Below are 20510 nucleotides of genomic sequence, written 5' to 3' on the forward strand. Positions count from 1 at the left end.
GGCTTCGGCTGGTTCGCGATCCGACGTTGTGCTTCTTGGTCGGTAAACCGCTTCAAAAACTCTACGGTTGCTTTTGTTTGTCGAGGGCGACAATCGGGGAGCATCCGCTGGGCCATGGCTGGGAGATGGTCGCTCGTCGCAGCGGCAGAAGAGGGGTCGTGAGCGTGTGCTGAGGCGAAAGAAGACGACAGAAGACGGCAGGCACGATGCCGCTCTTTATGTCGGGCGGCGCCATTTCGTCAAGCAGAACCTGAGCAGCCTGAGCAGCCAGAAACCGCTCCAACGGATGCCAGAAAACGAGGGAGTTGGCAACAGCAAACCGGTGCTGGCATGACCAACGGGCAGGGTAGAAGGACATGGTAGGCGCTTGGACCAAAATAGCAGGGTGGGGCGCCTGCCATGACCAGGCTGCGGGCGTTGTAGGCAGCAGGACGAAGTATTTAATACCTGGCAGTGTCCGCCCATGGCCCGGTTCTCTCTTACTGCTTGTGCCGCATAAAACGGCGGCACTTCCCACCGGATTGGGCGGCCCTCGCAGCGACTTCTCGCTTTTAGGAGTAATATCGTTTAAAATATTAATTACTATTTAAAAAATCGTTTTTTTATCCGTATTATAATTAAATTCTTAAAATAAAATTTCGTACGTTTATTATAAGGGTATATATATTTTTTTTACTTTTTTAATTATTTAATATATTTTAATTAGTATTTTTTTATATAATATATTTATAATTTTTATTTATACCCTAAATTTTATTAATATAAAGTTTATTTTAAAATTATATAAAATATAGTTTAATAGTTTTTTATATATATAAATTTAGTATTTATATAATATATTTTAAATATTTTATACGGAAAGTAATTTTAAAATAATATTTTTTAAAAGTTAATTTTAATATCAATAATATATAAGATATTTTTATTTTTTAATCGTACGATATTTATAATAATCCCATAATTAAAATAATAATTATTTTTTAAAAAAAACTTAAATCTTTTTAACGCTAAGTTATATAATTAATAATAATAACAAAAAGTTTAAATTTTTTAAAAGATTAATTTATTTATATTATTATATTTAATATTTTTTAAAAATCGGTATAATTAATCTATATAAAAGTATTTAAAACGTTAATATAATCTTTAAAACTAACTTTTTATAAAAAATATCTCTATTTCTATATAATAAAAATTAAAAAATAAATATTTTTATTTTTTTTTAAAATTAAGATTATCGTATCGTTTTATTATATAATAATATTATTTATATTATTAAAATACGTTTTTAAATAGCTTATATTTTATAATAAAAATAAAAAAAATATTAAAATATTTAAAATTTAATAAGTAATTCGTTCGATAAGGTTTTAATTTTAATTAATTTTATAAATAGTATATTTTTAATTATATTAAATTATATATTTATAAATTTTAAATTTTAATTAATTTTTATATAAAGGTACTTTTTTAAATATATTTAAAACTTAGGTTTTTTTTTATTAAAACTTAATTATTTTTATATTTTATAATTCTTTTTAATACGTTATAAAAAATATATTATATAATAAAAATAGTTAAGTATTAATAGTTTTAAAAATAATAAATATATTTTATTTTATTATATAATATAAAAATATTAATATTTTAAAATATATTAAAATAAATTCGTTATTATTTCTTTTCTTTATTATATAAAATATTTTTTAATTAATTTTTATATTTTAATAAGTATATTTTAAACTAGTTATATTAACTTTATTATATTTATAAATAAGTTTAAAAAAATTATTTTTTAATTTAATTATATTTTTTTATAAAATAGTTTTAAATTTAATATTTTAATTTTTTATATATAAAATATTTTTTATTTAAGAACTTTTAATATTAAAGTATTAAATTAAATAATTAACTAAAAAATTTTATATTATTTTTTAATTTTTAAAATAGCTTTTTTAAAAAAATAGTTTTAAATAATTATATAATAGTTTTTAAAAATAATAAAAGTTTAAAATATAATAACGGTTAATATAATTAATATTATATAATATAAAAATCCTATTTATAATTATTAAAATAAATATTTATAAATTAAAAAAAATTCTTTATATATTAATTTTTAAGAAATTATTATTAATTTTAGTTTTAAAATATTGTAATATATTTTAGTTATTATTATATAAAATATAATCTTTTTTTAATATTATTTTTTAAAAAGAATTAATATACCGGCGTCGTAAATTAATATACCGGCGTCGTTTTTATATTAGCGTTACTATTCGATTTTTTAATTAGTTTAAAAAAAAAAACTTTCTTTATAAAAGCGGTAAAGGTAATTATATTAATATAGCTATTTTTATTTTTTTTTTAACTTAAGCTTTTATTTAAAATTTTTAAAAATACGTATTATAACTTATTTTTATTATAATATTATAAATTTTAAATAGGAATTATATAACTTTTAAAAAGGCTTATTATTTAATTACTTTTTATAACGTATTTATAAAGATTTATTATTATTATAAATTATTTTTTATTAATTTTATTTTTTTTAAATATTAAATTTTATTAGTTATTTATTTATATAATTTTTTATTATCCTCCTTTTATTAAAAACGTTAAACTACTTTTTTATTTATTATTAAAATAAGCTTAATATTTAGTTTTAATTTAATTAACTTATTTTTTATATAAGCTTAGCTAGTATCGACTTATTTTTATTTTTAAATAAGCGACCTTACTATTTATTATTTACGTTTTAGTTATTATAAATAATACGGGCTTAACTAGTTAATTAGCTTTTTTTAAATAAAGCTAATTATAATAAAATAAGCTATATTATATTTTTTAACTTATTACGGAAGGATATAATAATTTTAAAGTTAAGGATCCGCCGGTATAAATCTAAGGAAAACGTTTCTTAAAAACGCTACTGAGGGTATACCTTTTATTTATTAAAAATAATTAAATTTATTATTTTAAAATAGATCTTATAATAATATAAAATATTTAATTTAATTAAAATAGTATAGTTTAGATTATAGTTTTTAAAAAGGGCTATAAATAGCTTTTTATTAAACGGTATTATTTTTTTTATTAATCAGTATTATTTCTTAATTAATATAAAATATTTTAAGGAAAGTATTATTAAAAGTTTACTTAAGTATTTAAAATAAGTATTTATATACTCCTAGCTTATAAGTATTTTATTTTTAATATAGGCTTATTTAAAACGTATTTTTTAATTATTAATTATATTTTATATAATATTAATAAGTCGATATTAATAATTAAAACCGTTTAAAAAATAATTTTTGATATTATTATTATATAATTTAATATTAAAAATAATATAAATATTAAAGTTTTAATATTTTTAAATAAAATAGCGGGCTTATTATGTTTTTAAAATAAGGTATATTATATAAAAATATTAAAAGATTAAGCGTTAGTTATTAAACTTTTTATAAAGCTTAGTCTAGGCTTTTTTAAAAATATATTTAGTTTTAATAAAAATAATAAGCTTTTATATTATAAAGATTTTATAATATATATAAAAGAGGGGCTTATTAATAAGTATATTAATATAGGCTTTATTTTTATTATTTAGCGTAATTATTATTTATATTAATAGTTAATGTCCTTTATTATTAGACTTATTATTATTATTATTATAGCTATATTTTTTAATTTATTTTTATTTAGCCCTAAGTATAACGTTAGAATTAATATAGTAGATATAAAGTTATTATTAAACGTTTAGGAACTATTTATTTAATATAGCTTTTATTTATTTATTATAATTTATAATAATAATAGTAGGGTAACGGATTAAATATTAATTTTTAAATTAGCGGATGTTTATTAAGAGAAATTAAAAACCTTTTAATTATTTATTATTAATAAGGTTAAATATAGCGTTATAAATAGATTTAAGGTAGGTTTACTTAATAATTTAGAAAAGAAAGAGCTCAAAGCGATTAGTATTATAAATATTATTAAAGCTAATTACTTTAAAGAATCGCTTCTATGTTTAAAAATAATAAAGAAAAGTTTAGATAAGGTTAATAAGGCGGTTTAGCTTATCGTTTACTTATTTTATTATATATAAAATGTTTTACTTATTAAATAATTTAATTAACACTATAGTTAATAAATATTGAATTAATTTTTTTTAATTTATATAAACCTGAGCGTTATAAATATTTTACTAAAGAAATAAGGATTTTAAAAACTATTTTTAAATAATAATATATATATCGTAAACTTAAATCTTAACTCGTCGGCTTATAATTTTAATAGTATTTTAAATTATTTAAATAAGCTTATAATCTAAAAGGTATATAAAAGCTTTAAAATTAAGGCTATAATTATATTAATTATATTAAAAGTCTAAATAATAACGTAAAAGCTATTTATTTTCCTCTTAAATTTCGGTAATAATTTATTATTTATAATCGTATTTATAAAACTTATATTATTAAATATTAATATTTTATATAAGCCTAGGCTTATTAAACCGATTATATTAAAAAGTATATTAAATAATTTAATTTTAAATTTTAAATTTATTTTATTTTATAATATTAAATTTATTAACTTTTATAAAAGTATTAACTTAATCGAAAAGGGTATTATAAGTTTATTTTAAATCGTTAAAAATCAATAAGTTTAAGATTTTAATTATAAAAAAAGAAAAGGATCGGTTATTTAAAATATAATAAAAAGTTATAATTTAAAAAAACGCCTTGTTTTAAAAGGAGGATTAATATAAAAGTAAATAAAGTAATAAGTTAATTTAAAAACTTTATGTTTTTTATTATTAACGGATATATTTTTATTATCGGAAGAGTATTATTATTAGCTATTAATTAATTTTAATAACTTATAAAATAAATTAAAAAGTATTATTAAATTATTTTATTATAAGATAGGAAGGTTATTAAGATTATTCGTTAAGAAAAAAGGGGCTATATTTTAAAAAAAATCGTAAAAAAATAGTCCGTTAGGTTTTTATTATTTTTTTTAAAAAATAATAAGTAAAATATAATATAGGTTTTATATTAAAATAATTATTTATAAAAAGTTACGTATTTTATAATATACCGATTAGGAGTTTAATAATAAAATTATATTATTTTTAAAAATTACTAATTTTATAAAATTAGTTAACGCTCGGGCGGTTATTTTTTAAAAAGGGAGATAATAACGGTTAATTAGATAATAATAAAAAGCCGTAATTAATTAATAGTCGTTTTTATAAAGAGGGTCGCTTTTGTAAAAAAAGAGGTTTATTAATATAAATATTATTTTAAGATTAGCTTTATAAAATATCTTTAATTCTAATTAAAAAAGTTATTATAAGTAAATAATATAAATTAGACTTAGAGGCTTAATAATATAACCTTAAAATAAAGGAATTAATAAAATAAAAAAGTTAAAATATTTTATAAGTATATAATAGAATTTGATTATATTAATAATATTTTTTTAAACTAATTAAAAGGTCGAATAGCGACGTCGGTATAAAAGTAACGCCGGTATATTAATTTGCGACGCCGATATATTAATTCCCTTTTTAAAATATATTATACGATTTAAAGTTTATTTAAAAGTATTTTTAGGATTTTAATAAGTATTTTATTTAAGTTTTCTTTTTTTATTTGTATAAATATAAGTATTATTTAATTAATTTAGTAGAGATTATCATTAATATTAATATTAAAGTAGTTATTTAATATATTATAAATCTAATATTATTTTTTATTTAGTTTAATATAATATAAATAGAACTTTTCTATACGATTAATAAATATATTTAAAAAAACTATATAATATTAATTTTTTATAATTTTAAAACGACGGTAAAAATTAATAAATACTTAAACCTTATTATAAAAAATATTATACGGTTTTTTAATATAGTTTTTTTTATTTATTTCTTTTAAAATAAAATAATTATAATAAGATTATATAAACTATTTTAAATTAATCGTTTTAATAAAAATTTATATATAAATATAGGTTTTTTTTAATTTAAAGTTATATAATAAAATATTTATAAAAAGGTTTTAATTTTTTAAAAAAACCTTATTTTTAATAAGGTTTATTATATAACTCATTTAAGAAATTCGCTTAAGGTTAATTAATTAATTAAATTTAATTTAATAACTTTTAATTTATATATTTATTTAGTTTTTTTTTAAATTATAATTTATAATAATCAAGGAGTAAATATAAGGATTATTAATATATAAAAAATTAATTTTTATATATTTTATTATTATAAAGCCTTTTTTAGCTTTTCTTTAAGGGTATTTATAAATTATATAAATTAATTAATATAGTTCTTATTTATTAATATAAAAAGATTATTATTTTTAAAGATTCGTACGAGTTTTTTTAAAAAGATATAATTTATTTAAAAAAAGTAATTTTTTATTTTTTTTTAAAGTTTTTAAAAAGCGAAGTTTATAATACTTTTTTTATTAAATTAAGTTAAATAATATTTATTAAGGTTCGTACGAAATAGGTAGTTATTTATAAGTTTAATAGGTTTATATAAAGGTCGACGGGGTTATTTTAAAATATTAAATTAATTATATTAATCTAGTTTTTTAAAAGGATTATATTCTTATTATTAACGTTTTTATATATTTATATTATTTATAATTTAGAATTTAGTTTAGTTAAAAATTCGTTTATTAAGGTATTAACTTTAATTTTTAATTAAACTAGTTCTATTTCTTTTTTTTTAATAATTAAAAGTCTAAAACTAATATTAATATAGTTTTAAAAAGTAATAATCGTATCGAATCGTATAATATTTTATTAAATTTATTATATAATAATATAGAATATTAATTTTATTAATTATATAAAAATAATCTTTTATCCAGTTTTACTTCGAAGCGATAATAAAAAGTTCTTTTTATATAAAAATTAAAATTAAAAATCGTCCTAAACTTCTTTTATTTAATTTTATTAATAAAATAATATAATCTTAATTTAAGAATAAAGTATAAAAAGCTTATACGGCTTAATTTACAAACTTAAATCTTATCTTTTTATATTAATTAATTTATAAATTATCCGATATAATTTATTAATTAATATTAAACGGACTAAAAAGGATATATATATAAATCCCGGTAATAAATTAATAATTAAAAAAATAATTCTATTTTATAATAATCTTTTTAAGTTTATATAATAAAAAAAGCGTTTTAGAATATATTTTCGTACGTGATTAAAGCTGGTTACGTATCGGAATATTTACGTAACTAAATAGAGGTTTAGTCACTTTTAATATACCGTACGTTTAGTCTTAGTTATTATTATTTTAATAAAAAGTCTAAATAAAGTTAATAAAATAGTTTAGCTCGTCGTTTACCTATTTCATTACATATAAAATATTTTACTTATTAAATAGCTTAATTAACACTATAATTAATAAATATTTAGTTAATTTTTTTTAATTTATATAAGCCTTAGCGTTATAAATATCTCGTTAAGTAAATAAAAACTTTAAAAACTATTTTTAAATAATAATATATATATTATAAGTTTAAATTTTAATTCGTTAGTTTATAATTTTAATAATATTTTAAACTACTTAAGTAAACTTATAATATAAAAAGTATATAAAAGCTTTAAAACTAAGGTTATAATTATATTAATTATACTAAAAGTTTAGATAATAACGTAAAAACTATTTACTTTTTTTTTAAGTTTTAATAATAATTTACTATTTATAACTATATTTACGAAACTTACGCTATTAAATATTAATATTTTATATAAGCTTAGGTTTATTAAACCGATTATATTAAAAAATATATTAAATAATTCGGCTTTAAATTTTATATTTATTTCGTTTTATAATATTAAATTTATTAATTTTTATAAAATTATTAACTCGGTCGAAAAAGGTATTATAAATTTATTTTAAATTATTAAGAATTAATAGGTTTAAAATTTTAGTTATAAAAAGAAAAAGATCGGTTATTTAGAGTATAATAAAAGATTATAATTTAAAAAGACGCTTTATTTTAAAAAGAGGATTAGTATAGGGGTAAATAAAATAATAAGTTAATTCAAAGACCTTATATTTCTTATTATTAATAAATATATTCTTATTATTAAAAGAGTACCGTTATTAATTCTTAATTAATCTTAATAACTTATAAAATAAACTGAAAAATATTATTAAACTATTTTATTATAAAATAAGACGTTTATTAAGATTATTTATTAAAAAAAAAGGGCTATATTTTAAAAGAAAGTCATAAAAAAATAATATATTAAGTTTTTATTATTCTTTTTAAAAAAATAATAAATAAAATATAATATAAGCTTTATATTAAAATAATTATTTATAAAAAGTCGCGTATTTTATAATATATTAGCTAAAAGCTTGATAGTAAAATTATATTATTTTTAAAAATTATTAATTTTATAAAATTAATTAATATTTAAGCGGCTATGTTTTTTAAAAAAAATAATAGCGGTTAGTTAAATAATTTTAAAAGGCTATAATTAATTAATAATCGTTTTTATAAAAAAAAAAGTTTATTAATATAAATATTACTTTAAAATTAGCTTTATAAAATATTTTTAATTTTAATTAAAAAAGCTATGAAAAGTAAATAATATAAATTAAATTTAAAACCTTAATAATATGATTTTAAAATAAAAAGATTAATAAAATAAAAAGGTTAAAATAGTTTATAAGTATTGAGTAAAATTTAATTATATTAATAATTTTTTTTGAGTTAATTAAGAAGCCGAATAGCGACGCCGGTATAAAAGCGACGCCGGTGTATTAATTTGCGACGCCGGTATATTAATTTTTAAAATAAATTAATATAATAATTATATATATAATTTATTAACAAGTTTAATTCTAATATCGATTTATTCGTTAGTTAATAAATAACTATTTTATTTTTATTTAATTATATAATAAATTACTATTATATTTATTTTAATTAAAAACGCAGGAGTCTTATTTATCATTTTAGAAAATAAGTAATTATTATCGTATAATAACTTACTTATTTAGTTATTAATTAACTTTATAAAACAATAATTAGTTTAACTTAATTATTAATTTAAAAGATATTATACGTTTAATAATAAAAAAAAAGTTCCTAATATTAAAATAATAATAATTAAGATTAAACGTACGGTATATTAAAAATAACTAAATTTCTATTTAGTTACGTAAATATTCCGATACGTAATTAGCTTTAATTACGTATAAAAATATATTCTAAAACGCTTTCCTTATTATACAAACTTAAAAAAATTATTATAAAAAAAAATTATTTTTTTAATTATTAACTTATTACCGGGATTAATATATATATCCCCCTTAAGTCCGTTTAATAATTATTATACATTCCGTACTTTATAATCGTTTTTTATATAAAAATAAATCTAATTCAAATAATTATAGAATTTTTAATTAATACTTTTTAATAATTAATTTTATATTAAAAACGTGTTTTTAATTATACTTAATATTATATAAAGTTATTTATTTATTATAATTTAATATACGTTACGTCGCGTTTATTAAAATAGTAATTGATTATATTTTATATATTATTAAATTATAATAAAGAAATTTAATTACTTAAGTTAATAAGTTATTTAAAAATCACGGTTTTTTTTTAAAAAAGTTAATTTTTTAAATTTTTAAAAGTTTTAAATTAAAATAATAAATCAATATATTAATTACGAAATATTATTTTTTAAACGTTATAAATAGAAGCTATTTTTTATTTAGATAATCTTAAATCTTTTTTAAAAATTTAAAATATAAAAATAAAACGATTTTTATTTAAAAAAAATATATTATTATATATATAGAAAAATAATTATTAAGATAAAAAATATAAAAAGAAAAGAAAATAGGCAACTCGTTATAATAAGCGACTCCTTATATATATATGTTAGTCTATTACGTAGTTATAGTATTATTACGTAGTATTTATTAATACTTTAGTGTTGAGGGGTATTAATTGCGTATTAATAGGGCCTTAGGGTAGGGTAAACGTAAACTATTAGCATACAAGGGTTAAATTAGCGTTTTTTAGTTGCTAGGGGTGGCTCGGATAATAAGATAATCCTCTTAAGAGAACGGCTGGCCCTGCGTCATCCGTGCGGAGAGTTTGGCCCGCTCCTAGGGATAAGTCATTAATACACATCTAATTAAATTGCCTCCACGACTCATGATACACGTAAGGAACGTGGGAAGATATGCACATTCAGATTGGTATGCGCTAAAAAAAAGTTGCTAAAATAAGTCTCTTGGCCGGCCCTTTAGGTGCTCAAAACTCAAAATGGGAAGACGATACAGAGCTTTCAACCAACCGGAATCCCCGTCCGCCGGCGCTGGGTTCTTTACATGGCACTCTGTAATGCCCTTGGTCCTTGGCTGGCACAGATTGATTGCCTGCGCATGGTCTCATCCCCCTTAATTCATCTTCAACCTTCGTCCTGCTATGCAGAGACTAAGTTTGATGGCACCGCCTCTCTCGTTCTATTTGACGTGATTGCCCCGTGAGAAGGAGACAGCAGGCAGTCATGAAGCAGCTTTTCTGCTTCTCGTAGACGCGAGGGAATATGTATAAATGTTCCTTGGCGGACAATGAGCAGGTCAAATGGGCTCATGAACCGGTCCTTCTATACGCTCTTTAGGCTCATCACGCCGATTACATTCATTATCAACACACTCGTTCCTGTCATTCCTTATCAGATCTGTGTTTCCCTCTCGAAATGAAGTCGTTGCTATACTGTGCCACCCTGGGTGCCGCAATCTCGGTTGCCTCCGCAGCCCAAGTAGACTGGGTAAGTCCCAAACAGCTTGGTACTAACACGCCTACCGTTCCCCCAAGGTTGACAGCATGAGTATAGACAGTCGGCATGCGCATGCATGCGTTCATGACCAAAGCAAGCCAATGCCCCGAGACCTACGCCGACGCCGCCGCAAACTCGATATACCTCCCGGTGTTTTCGACGAACAAAAACGTCGTCGCGGGCGCCGAGCAACCGGCAAACGCAGGGAAAACATTCTACTTCACAAACGGCTTCCATACCACAGCCGGAGAGCGCTGGGACTCGGCAACACGCACCGGCATCCAGAACGCCGAGCCGGCCGCGACGGGCGGTGGCTGCTGGTCCATATCCGACGACCAAGGCGCCACCATAGCGCCGGCGCTGTGCACATACGCGGATAACCAGACGTTCTGGGTGGAAGCCTGGAGGGCGCCCGCGGCGTCGGGGCCCTTCCAGATCGTCAAGCAGGGCCTCGACCGGTTGACGGTCCCGGCCAACGCGGGCGACGCCATCGGGTGGGCTGGGTCCGACGACGAGTCCGCTTTCTGCTTCTACGAAGCCGATTCCGGCAGTGTTGTCCGGTCTAGCGAGGCGCGTGCCGCGGACCGAGCGTCCACTATCGCCGGCGCGGCGATGCCCACCGGCCCCGTGGACCTGATCGAGCTCCCCGGGTGCATGGCGGACGATGTCACTTACGCTCCACGGAGCATAGACTGCCTCGTCGCAAAGACCGCCAACACCGTTCCGTCCAACTGCAGCGCGACGCCTCAGTCCCGAGAATGCGTGCTGCACCTCTTCCCGGCCTTCTGCGGCGACCTTCCCAAGACCGCGGGCCCCGTTTCCACGCAAGTCGTAGTCGACGATGCTATCGAGGGGTGTTTGAGGCGTGTAAGTCAGGGCCCATGCGTTGCGAACCCCGCGGGAGCCGCATGCCTGTCAGGCCTGTTCCCTGGCATCGTTTTTGCTACCGGGCCCCCGCCATCCCAGTCTTCATCCCAGCGCCTGAGCCGGAGCTATCCGCGAACCTCCTTACACAGACGACATGAGCTTCTTCTCCACGGTCGCCAAAATGCCAGAGATCCCCTCTTCGGAGACCCCAACGAGAGCTGGCTCCCGGCCGAGGACCAGTTCTGGGTCGGTTTCGCAAAGTCCATCATCAACTCGGCCGTCGACTTCGTGACGCACTTCGACGACGACCTGCGCGAGTTCCAGGTCACGCTCTGCCATGGCATGGTGGCCATCATCGACGCCCTCAAGGGCGACCTCGCGCCCCGCGTCAAGAAGGGATGCGACACCCTCTGGCGCCTCCACACCGGCGAGGCCGTCCCCAGCCTCAAGTACCAAGGCGACCTCGAGAAGGCTGGTGGAGTGACGGCCGAAGTGGTTCAAATCCTGGCGCCCGTCGCCGATGCCGTCGAGGCTGCCAAGGCGCTCGGGGCCGGGAAGTATCTGCCCGACCTGTTGGGCAAGTTCACCCCCAAAGCCGTCGAGGGCGGCCAGGTCTTGGAGGCCGCCAGCGCCGACGGAGGCAAAGCGGTGCGTATCTACAAGAAAGGACCCAAGGGCGACCCCGAGGTGTTTAAAACAACAAAGGACGAGAAGGTAGCGCTCGAAGACATCGAGAACAACGGCTTCCTCAACTGCGAAAAGATTGCCCGCGGCGCCAGAAAGAAGCGCCAGGGCAGCCTGCTGGGAGACCTGTCGGACCTGGACCTGAGCTGCGACTTTTCCACCTTCGCAGACAACGTCGACGAGGGACGGGCGAACTACGACAGCGACTCAGGTTCCGACTCGGAGTCCGACTCCGACTGGGAGTACGAGCCGCCCGCCGCGATACCGGCGCACGTCAAGGCTGAGGGACTGACCGCCGAGGAGTTCACGCTCCTCGCGGATCTCAAGAGCAAGTGGGACGGCTCCCGTACGGGCGAGCGGTACATGCCCGATTTCGCCGACCCCGACCTGCAGTCCTTCCGCACGCGAATCGAGGCCACAACAGACGTCGCCGAGCGCAAGAAGATCGTTCGCGACTTCGCCGCCAAGTACAAGCTCACGAGGTCTGAGATTGGCGCCTTCAAGGCGTGGGCGGATCTCTACGAGATACACGACAGTGCGCTGAAATCCGCGGCGGCCAAGATCCCGCCGTTCAAGGGCCTGGTGCGACGGACCACAGCGTTAGACGATGCGACGATGGCCATGCTCACCGACTTCGAAAGCGGCATCATCAGCAAGGGAGACAAGGGAGTTTACGAGATCCGCGACCTAGTCTCCAACGTGCAGAGTCTGGGTCTGGGAAGCAGCGGTGAGCCGCCTCGCAAGTTCCTGGCCTCGAGTGCGGGCCTGACGGAGAAGACGTGGTTTGGAGGAGACAAGATGTTTGTCATCCAGTCTGAGTCGGGCATGTACATATCGCCGGGCGTCTTTGATGCCGACGAGTTGTATGAAGTTGATTTCCTTGATGGGGTGTCGGGACGGATGAAGCTATTGGGCTACGATGGGACGACGGAGAACGGCGTCACTACCCCTACAGTATTCTACTTCCAGAACTTGCCTCCAGTCTCTTGAAGCTGAAACAGCGAATCAGCAGGGTCCTTCCTGTTTTTGAAAGAAACATCATTTTTCACCTTCATTAGCCATCATTAAGCACCTAGAGCACTAAGTATTCTTTTGGGCCGTAAAAGGGATTCGCGAGGGATAAACATTATTATCTCAAGATACCACCAGATAAAACGGCGCTTATCTCTTAGTGGCTAAGTAGCATCAGCTGCATTTATAAGAAAAGGCAGCTGAAGGGGTCCAGTTTATCAACAGGAAGCTTTGAAACGCTAGCAACCGTCTTAGGTATCAAACCTAGCCAAAACTGCACCCAACAACCTTCAAACAAACCTAGTCGTCATAATAACCTTCATACCGACCGTACTGAGCCTAGGTGCTAACCCACTCCTCGTCGGCCAAGCCGCGCATCAGACGCCTCTGCAGACCTGACGCACACGCATAGTCGTACTTAGGCATCTCGCTCTCTTTAAAATACTTATAGATCTATGCGTAACGATATATCGTCATATCTTTATAATAAAGAGCGAGCCTCTGTAAGCTTTTTACCTAAGCCTTTTAATTTAATCCGTCGTAATTACTTTTTTTAATTATACTTTATATTCGTTATAAATTTTCCTAATTATAATATAGAAAATAGAAGCTAGCGTTATTATCACGCCCCGCGCGGCCTACTTTTTAATAATACTTTTTAAAAAACTTAAGGAGCCGTTAGTAAATAATAAAGTATACGTCGTTTTTATTAATACTTATCCTAAAAAGTATAATAACTACAATAATATTATAGCTAGGTTTATTCTTTACTTAGCGAGATAGAGTTTACTTTTTAATTTTTTTTATTAGCTTCGCATAGAAGGGCCTTACCCCTATACCTTTATCCCTTAGTACTACCGTTAGTAATTCGTATTTATTTTGTATAATAGTATAGATAATACTTAAGACGTTATTTAGGCGCTCGCCTTCGGCTTTAAGCTCCGATTATACGGCTCTTTTTCCTTTTTTATATATATATTACGTATTGACGTAAAAAAGTTAGAAAACTAGTTATTATTTTAGTCCTTAATGTATCTGATTTGAATATACAGATTTAGATATTATATAGATATAACGAAGCTTTTAAGCCTTTTAGGCTACTTTAAAAGACCAAGGGTCTTAAGTAGGTCTTCGCGAACCACTAGGTTCACTATAGCTATTAAATATATAATAAGAACTTTTAGGAAGGTCTTACGAAATTATAATAGACGGTTAAAGTTTTTACGGAAGTTATGGCTTTATTTAGAGATATAGTGGGCTTTGTTAATAGTAATATAGGTTAACTTATATTACTCATGGACCAGCTTAATACGTCTCTTAAACGAGTTACTAAAGTATAATTCTGGGGTCGTGTATAATAACCTGATACGGGGGTGACCGCTAGCTAGGTCTTAATTAATGCGGTATTTGTTAATAGGCGGCGTGTTGCTGTTGAGTGAGCTGGCGTTAATGCCTACCGACCGCATGGCTTCAACCTGGTTAATCTGATGGAGCTGTCAGCTGTTAGGCCTGACTAAGGCTATATGGAACACCCCTCATTATGAGACTGAGCAGTGGCGAAACGACGATGGTAACTGTGCTGCCACAGGAATCACGTTAGTTAACAACGTCTGCGAGTGCTCGGGGTAGTTTTGGGTACTTACTGCTGTAGTTAATGTAGGTAGGGAGTTGGAAGCAGAGACTCTTGCCAAACGATGTGGCAGCCTGGACGAAGACGTCTTTGCCAGCCAGGGCCGTCGCGATGATTTCACATTGCTGAGGCCTGTGATGAGTCGTCAGCTCCATTGTCGGGCAACAAGAGGACGGACGCGTGGACGTGAATGCAAAGACGAGGCATGTGCGGGCGTGAATATCTTCACCTGAAGGTCACTTTTCCGAACTGGCGTCTGAGTGTATAGTTGATATCGACGCATGAATTTGAGCGGGATAGGGGAGCATGATGGTGGGTGTCTGGAGTTGATGAGGATGTCGTGACGGGACAGTGCCCAGGCCCGATTTGTCTCTTGTTTGACCGAGCTTGGATAGACTGGTGGTGGTGCAAGGCTCAGTAGCATAATGTTGCACTAGACCAAGAGGAGGCTCCGGGTGTAGTCAAGATCGAGCTCGGGTCCAGAGGTGGTCCGTCTGACGTTGGGCTTTGGAGGCCTTGGAGAGCCGGCCTGGCCGAAAGCACTCAGACGGGGGCGGAGCAGATGCAGCACCAAGTGGGCTTGAATCCGGGGGAAAAGTGTCCGGCCAAGAAGAGTGAACGCGTGTCGCACAGGCACAGGCAATAGGAGGTTTCCAGTCGTTCGGATCGATGGGAGTCTGGGATATCTCAATAAACCCGGATTGAAGTGGCTGAGCAGCATCGAATATTGAGGAAGAAGGACAGAGACGTAGTCGACCAGCATGCAGCATCTACCTTAGGCTGCCTCCTGGCCAAATGAATTATCCGATCTACCCAGTTTTAGGTAAGTCCAGGCAGGAAGGTACCTAAGGCACCCCACCTACACTGAGATGGGGCCCATGGCAGCCTCAGGATGTCAACTGGAAGGTAGGTAATCACCTGCCTGTGTCGGTGAGTCGGGTGCACCCTGAATGCTCCGGAGGGGCAGGAGTTGAGGCAGGGAGGAGCAAGCAACGGCTACAGCAAGGAGGTGCCAAGACATAATACGGAGGCGCCACGGTAAGAAGGGGATCGAGTAGCGTCGTGTTTACACCATCACGTTCACAGGGAGAGGGTTTTAAAAAAGAGAAGAGACAAAAGAGAAACAAGCTCCAGTCCTTCTCGGCCATTTCCTAATCAGATGGGTTTTGCAGGCGATGGTGTCAAAGTGCGCAACCCGGGCCACCTCTTCCCGCACAGCTGGGACTGACACAAGGTACCTTACCATCTTACCTCTCAAGGCCTCAGCAACGAAGGGGGAGTCCCAAGGCACGCTAGCGCAAACCAAACCAAGGCAAGGCAAGGCAAGGCAAGGCAAGGCGGGGACGACGGGGAAGGGGGAAGCGCAGTAGCGGCGGCTGCAGGCTTTAACCTCACAGCGGGCATGTATCAGTGGCAGCGGCCGCAACGGCCAAGCAGCAAAGCAACATCACGGACTCTGCGTCTGCGTTTGCGCCTACGCCTGCGTCTACCTTACTTCCATTGCCCAAGGTACCTGGGCTGCGTCTGCGCCAGCCTCCGCGTCTGCGGCACGCCTTGAATATGCTGTGGGCCCGTCCCCCTAGGAAGGCAGCCTTACAAAGCCACGCCCCAAAGAACCACATCACCATTCCTCTGGCTGGGCTGGGCCGGGCTGCAGCTTTCGGAGCTGGTTTATTCCTGATTCAGGCTCATGGCGCGATGGAAGGCGTGGTGGTCCCAAAGTGCGTACGGCATATGCCACAAGGTGAGTCGCGGGCGGTGATTCTGCTCTGCGCGTCTGTGTGGGATTCCTCTTTTGTCTGGATCGGATGGAGCTGGAACAGACTTGGGGTTGGAGTCGGAGGAGGACGGCAGTTGGGTTGAAAAAAAGGTCGCAGACGACTGAGCGCACCTCGGGGACTCTGCATGGTCAAAGGTAGAAATACATACGAGAAACGCGAGATCGCCTCACAGACGTAATATCTGACAGCCCGCCGGGACACGGCCCTGGATCTGCAGGAGCGAGCTGCTGCGTCTGCTGCAAAGGCGTTATGTCCGTCGTCAGTTTTGTCGGCATCCATCAATGAGACGACGGAACTCGACCGATGGGCGTATCTGCCGGAGATGCCTGCAAGGCAAATAGTATCCGTATGGTAACCCTTCTTCTTGCCGTTTGGCGTCATCGCTTCCGTTCGTGGGTGAGGGGCCGTGACTATCCAGAACTCTGTAACACCCTAGCAGCGAACTGGATGTGTTCGTTTCCATTGACTTTCTGCTAGGCTGCTGCGCCTCTCCTTTCAGAGTTCATCTCACCAGAGCCCAGGTTTGCTAGCTGCCAAGGATGCCACCGGGGACTGAGGTAGGCAAATGAAGAAAACATTTTTTAGGGGAAAAAAAAAAGAAAAAGAAATCAGAGTCGTGTTGGGTGGTTGCAACATGGAGGAGTAGTCGGGAAAAGCGAGGCAAGGCGAGGCAAAGACGGGGAAACACCGAACAAGACTTAAACGTGGAAAAGTGTTTCGCGTAGCAAATCTGTGTACGAGGTTGAATGGAATACAGAATTATCGACCAGTTTTTCCAAAACTGGTACACTTGTTTCCTGGTAGCGTCTTTGTTTCTGTTTCTCTTTCTCCTGCTGCTGTAACCGTTGCCGGGTCTCTCCACTGCTTCAGGACTCTCGACACCCCCGGGCGGCCAGGCCCTGGCAAGCTTTCCGTTTGATCTGTTCCAGCCTAGCCAGTAACAGGCCATTGCCGCGGCGCTTGTCTCTCGACTGCATCTTGATTCCTATTCTTGGCATTGAGAGAGACAGATACCAGGTAAGGTGCCGAGTGAGGTGTCACGTAAGGCAAGACAAGGAGTGACGCAGCAGCTGCAAGTCCGTTTTCGAATCGCACTACGAAGGTAAGGTGCCTTGCCTTGCCTTGCCTCGCCTCACATCGGCTCCGCTGCTGCTGCTGCTGCTGTTATGATGGTTGTCCTAGGCACACCCAGGACGTCTCAGAAAAGCTGGAGAGTCCCAGAGTTTACCTGGGACGACCATAGATACTTCTAGGACGTCATAGGACCAGCAAAAAAGCCCGGGACATGTCTAAGACGTCCAAGAACAACGATAGTGGACCAGGCTAGTTCCCACCTAGTCCTCCGCAAAGAAATAAGTAATCTACCAATATCAAGACGTGTTATATAAATCACTAAAGCTTAAGACAGTTCTCGTGCGCGACGTTACATAAATCTTCAACATCAAAATGTCTTCAAAGCAAATAATTACACCAAGTCAATCAAAATGAGCTATCGTACATCTTGAACTTACTAGCAACGCTAACAGCGGTTTCTCACTACGCCGCTATAATATACCTTAAAACATAACCCACGATCGATTCTAATTCTATCGCAAAACCATCTTTCCCTTGATATACCGATAATCCCGGCTTCTCAAGCGCTGCACGCTTTCTCTTTTTACTTCGAACGTTAGAATAAAGCAAGCCGAGCGGAAGGCGGCAGCTGAGTTCAGCCCGCTCAAAATCCACTACCATAATACCACCACCCACAATATCACAGAAGACGTTACATAGCTCCGCATCGCGGTGAAGGACACCCAATTTATACATTTTATTATATACTTAAGCAACCACGTCGATATCGGCCTTAGCGGCTTAATTAGCAGTGTCGAACAAAGGCAAGCCGGCCTAGCTAAGGAACAAAACGTGCTTATACACGCCGCTATCGTAATACAACAGCAACACTAAGTCTACCCGTCCCAAGCAAATAAGAACATATTTTCCCTAAATTAAGTTAAGTTAATCGTATATATTATTCTCATAGCACAGGCGGGCTAAATTAAATATCTCAACACCTTTTACAACAAAAATATAGCTATAACGGGATAGCTTAATCTTAAAAAATAAGCTAGTTAAGCTAAATAAATAAAAAGGTATAATATTAACGTCAAGGCTATAGTCCTCGGCTAGTTAAGTATAGATAAATTAAAAAAAATCTAATTAATTAAAATACTACTATTTATAATCCTAAGAATTCGAGCAACGTCTATTTATCCGCCCACTATTCGCAAATCCAAGTAAGAATTAATTCAACTTTTAATAACGAATTAAGTAACGATAAAAGGCTGCCGCCGCTATTTTTAAATAGGTTAAACCTTAGCGTATTAAAAATTAATATAGCGATTGTTTTAAATTTTAATATAAACTAAAATACGACCTTGAGCAAGTTAAACTAAGCGTAAATAAAAATATTTATTTTAAATTAATAAATTACTGTTAATATTAAAGTATATTAAAGAGATTAATTATGTAATATTATAAAGGATTTAATAATTAAAAAATTAATACGATGCTACTATTTATAATTAAAATATATTATAAATAAAACCTTACTAGGCTAACCCTATTTTATTATGTAATTAATAACTTAAGTTATTAACTTAAGGATTAATTTAAATTCGTAAATAAACGGATTATTAAAAGGTTTAACGGATTTATTTATAATCATAAAGTCTTATTAAATTAAATACTGATAAGGCGCCTTTATAAAACGTTTATAATAAAAATTTAAATTACTAGTTTGTTAATTTAATATAAAGCGTAAATTAACCGAATAGTAAATTAATTTAAATAATTTACTTAGTAAATTAAAAAGCCCGAATTCTTATTTAAAATTGTAATTAAAGTTATCCCGGTTTTAAAATCTATATTAATGAAAAAGAATATTATTAAAAATAAAGTTATTATTACTTTTTTTAACTTTTATTATAATTAACGGATCGTTAATAAAAATAAAGCTCTTTAGCCTTATTTAATTAAATATAAATATTAAATCGTAATTAATTAATTATAATTAATACGGCTTTAATCCCTTTTTTTAAATAAATCGTAAAAATCTAAATTTAAAAATAACTAATATACGGTAATTAAATAATTTAAATAAAATATTTTTTTAAAAAAAAAGTATTTAAAAAGAAAATATAACGTTTTATAAAAGACTTTAATTATATTTTATATTAATTATAAAAAAATTAAGATTTAAAATTATAAATATTATTTAATAATTACTATTATTTTTATTAAAAAAGTTAAAAAATATTATTATTAAATTATATATATAATAATTAATTAAAACAACTTTATTATAATTATTAATACTTTTTAAGACCGTTTTAAAATTAAAAATCGGAAACTAAAGCTTTTTATTAAATTTAAAGTTTTCTTATTTAAATTAGTAATGAAGGGAGATAAAAAGTAAATTAAAAATAAAGATTTTTAAAAAGCTTATTTTATAAATTATTAAAATTAATAAAGCTTAGTTAATAAAAGAAATTAATAAATAAAAAGTTAATTATTTACTAATTATAATTTAATAAATTAACGAAATAAAATTTATTTTATAAAACTAACTTAGTAATTCTAAAGCGCTTTATATTTAATTTAAAACCGGGTTTAATAATAAAGCTAAAATA

At 31.6% G+C, this 20510-nt stretch overlaps 3 protein-coding genes across 3 annotated transcripts; 1 reads left to right on the forward strand and 2 right to left on the reverse strand.

The window, feature by feature from the left end:
- Positions 1-61: 61 nt before the first annotated feature.
- On the reverse strand, positions 62-358 carry CORC01_11581 (uncharacterized protein; the record flags this gene model as incomplete). Its single annotated transcript, XM_022623204.1, has 1 exon — positions 62-358. The coding sequence occupies one exon, from the start codon at positions 356-358 to the stop codon at positions 62-64; it is 297 nt and encodes a 98-aa protein (XP_022470259.1).
- Positions 359-10785: 10427 nt separating this feature from the next.
- On the forward strand, positions 10786-13407 carry CORC01_11582 (uncharacterized protein; the record flags this gene model as incomplete). Its single annotated transcript, XM_022623205.1, has 2 exons — positions 10786-10857; positions 10924-13407. The coding sequence occupies 2 exons, from the start codon at positions 10786-10788 to the stop codon at positions 13405-13407; spliced, it is 2556 nt and encodes an 851-aa protein (XP_022470260.1).
- Positions 13408-14819: 1412 nt separating this feature from the next.
- On the reverse strand, positions 14820-15213 carry CORC01_11583 (RecQ family ATP-dependent DNA helicase; the record flags this gene model as incomplete). The annotated part of the gene is made up of 3 exons (XM_022623206.1): positions 14820-14912; positions 14992-15002; positions 15072-15213. The coding sequence occupies 3 exons, from the start codon at positions 15211-15213 to the stop codon at positions 14820-14822; spliced, it is 246 nt and encodes an 81-aa protein (XP_022470261.1).
- Between the last annotated feature and the right edge of the window lie 5297 nt (positions 15214-20510).

The sequence above is a fragment of the Colletotrichum orchidophilum genome (genome assembly GCF_001831195.1).
Source record: "Colletotrichum orchidophilum strain IMI 309357 chromosome Unknown Scaffold_128.1, whole genome shotgun sequence".
NCBI classification, from domain to species: domain Eukaryota; kingdom Fungi; phylum Ascomycota; class Sordariomycetes; order Glomerellales; family Glomerellaceae; genus Colletotrichum; species Colletotrichum orchidophilum.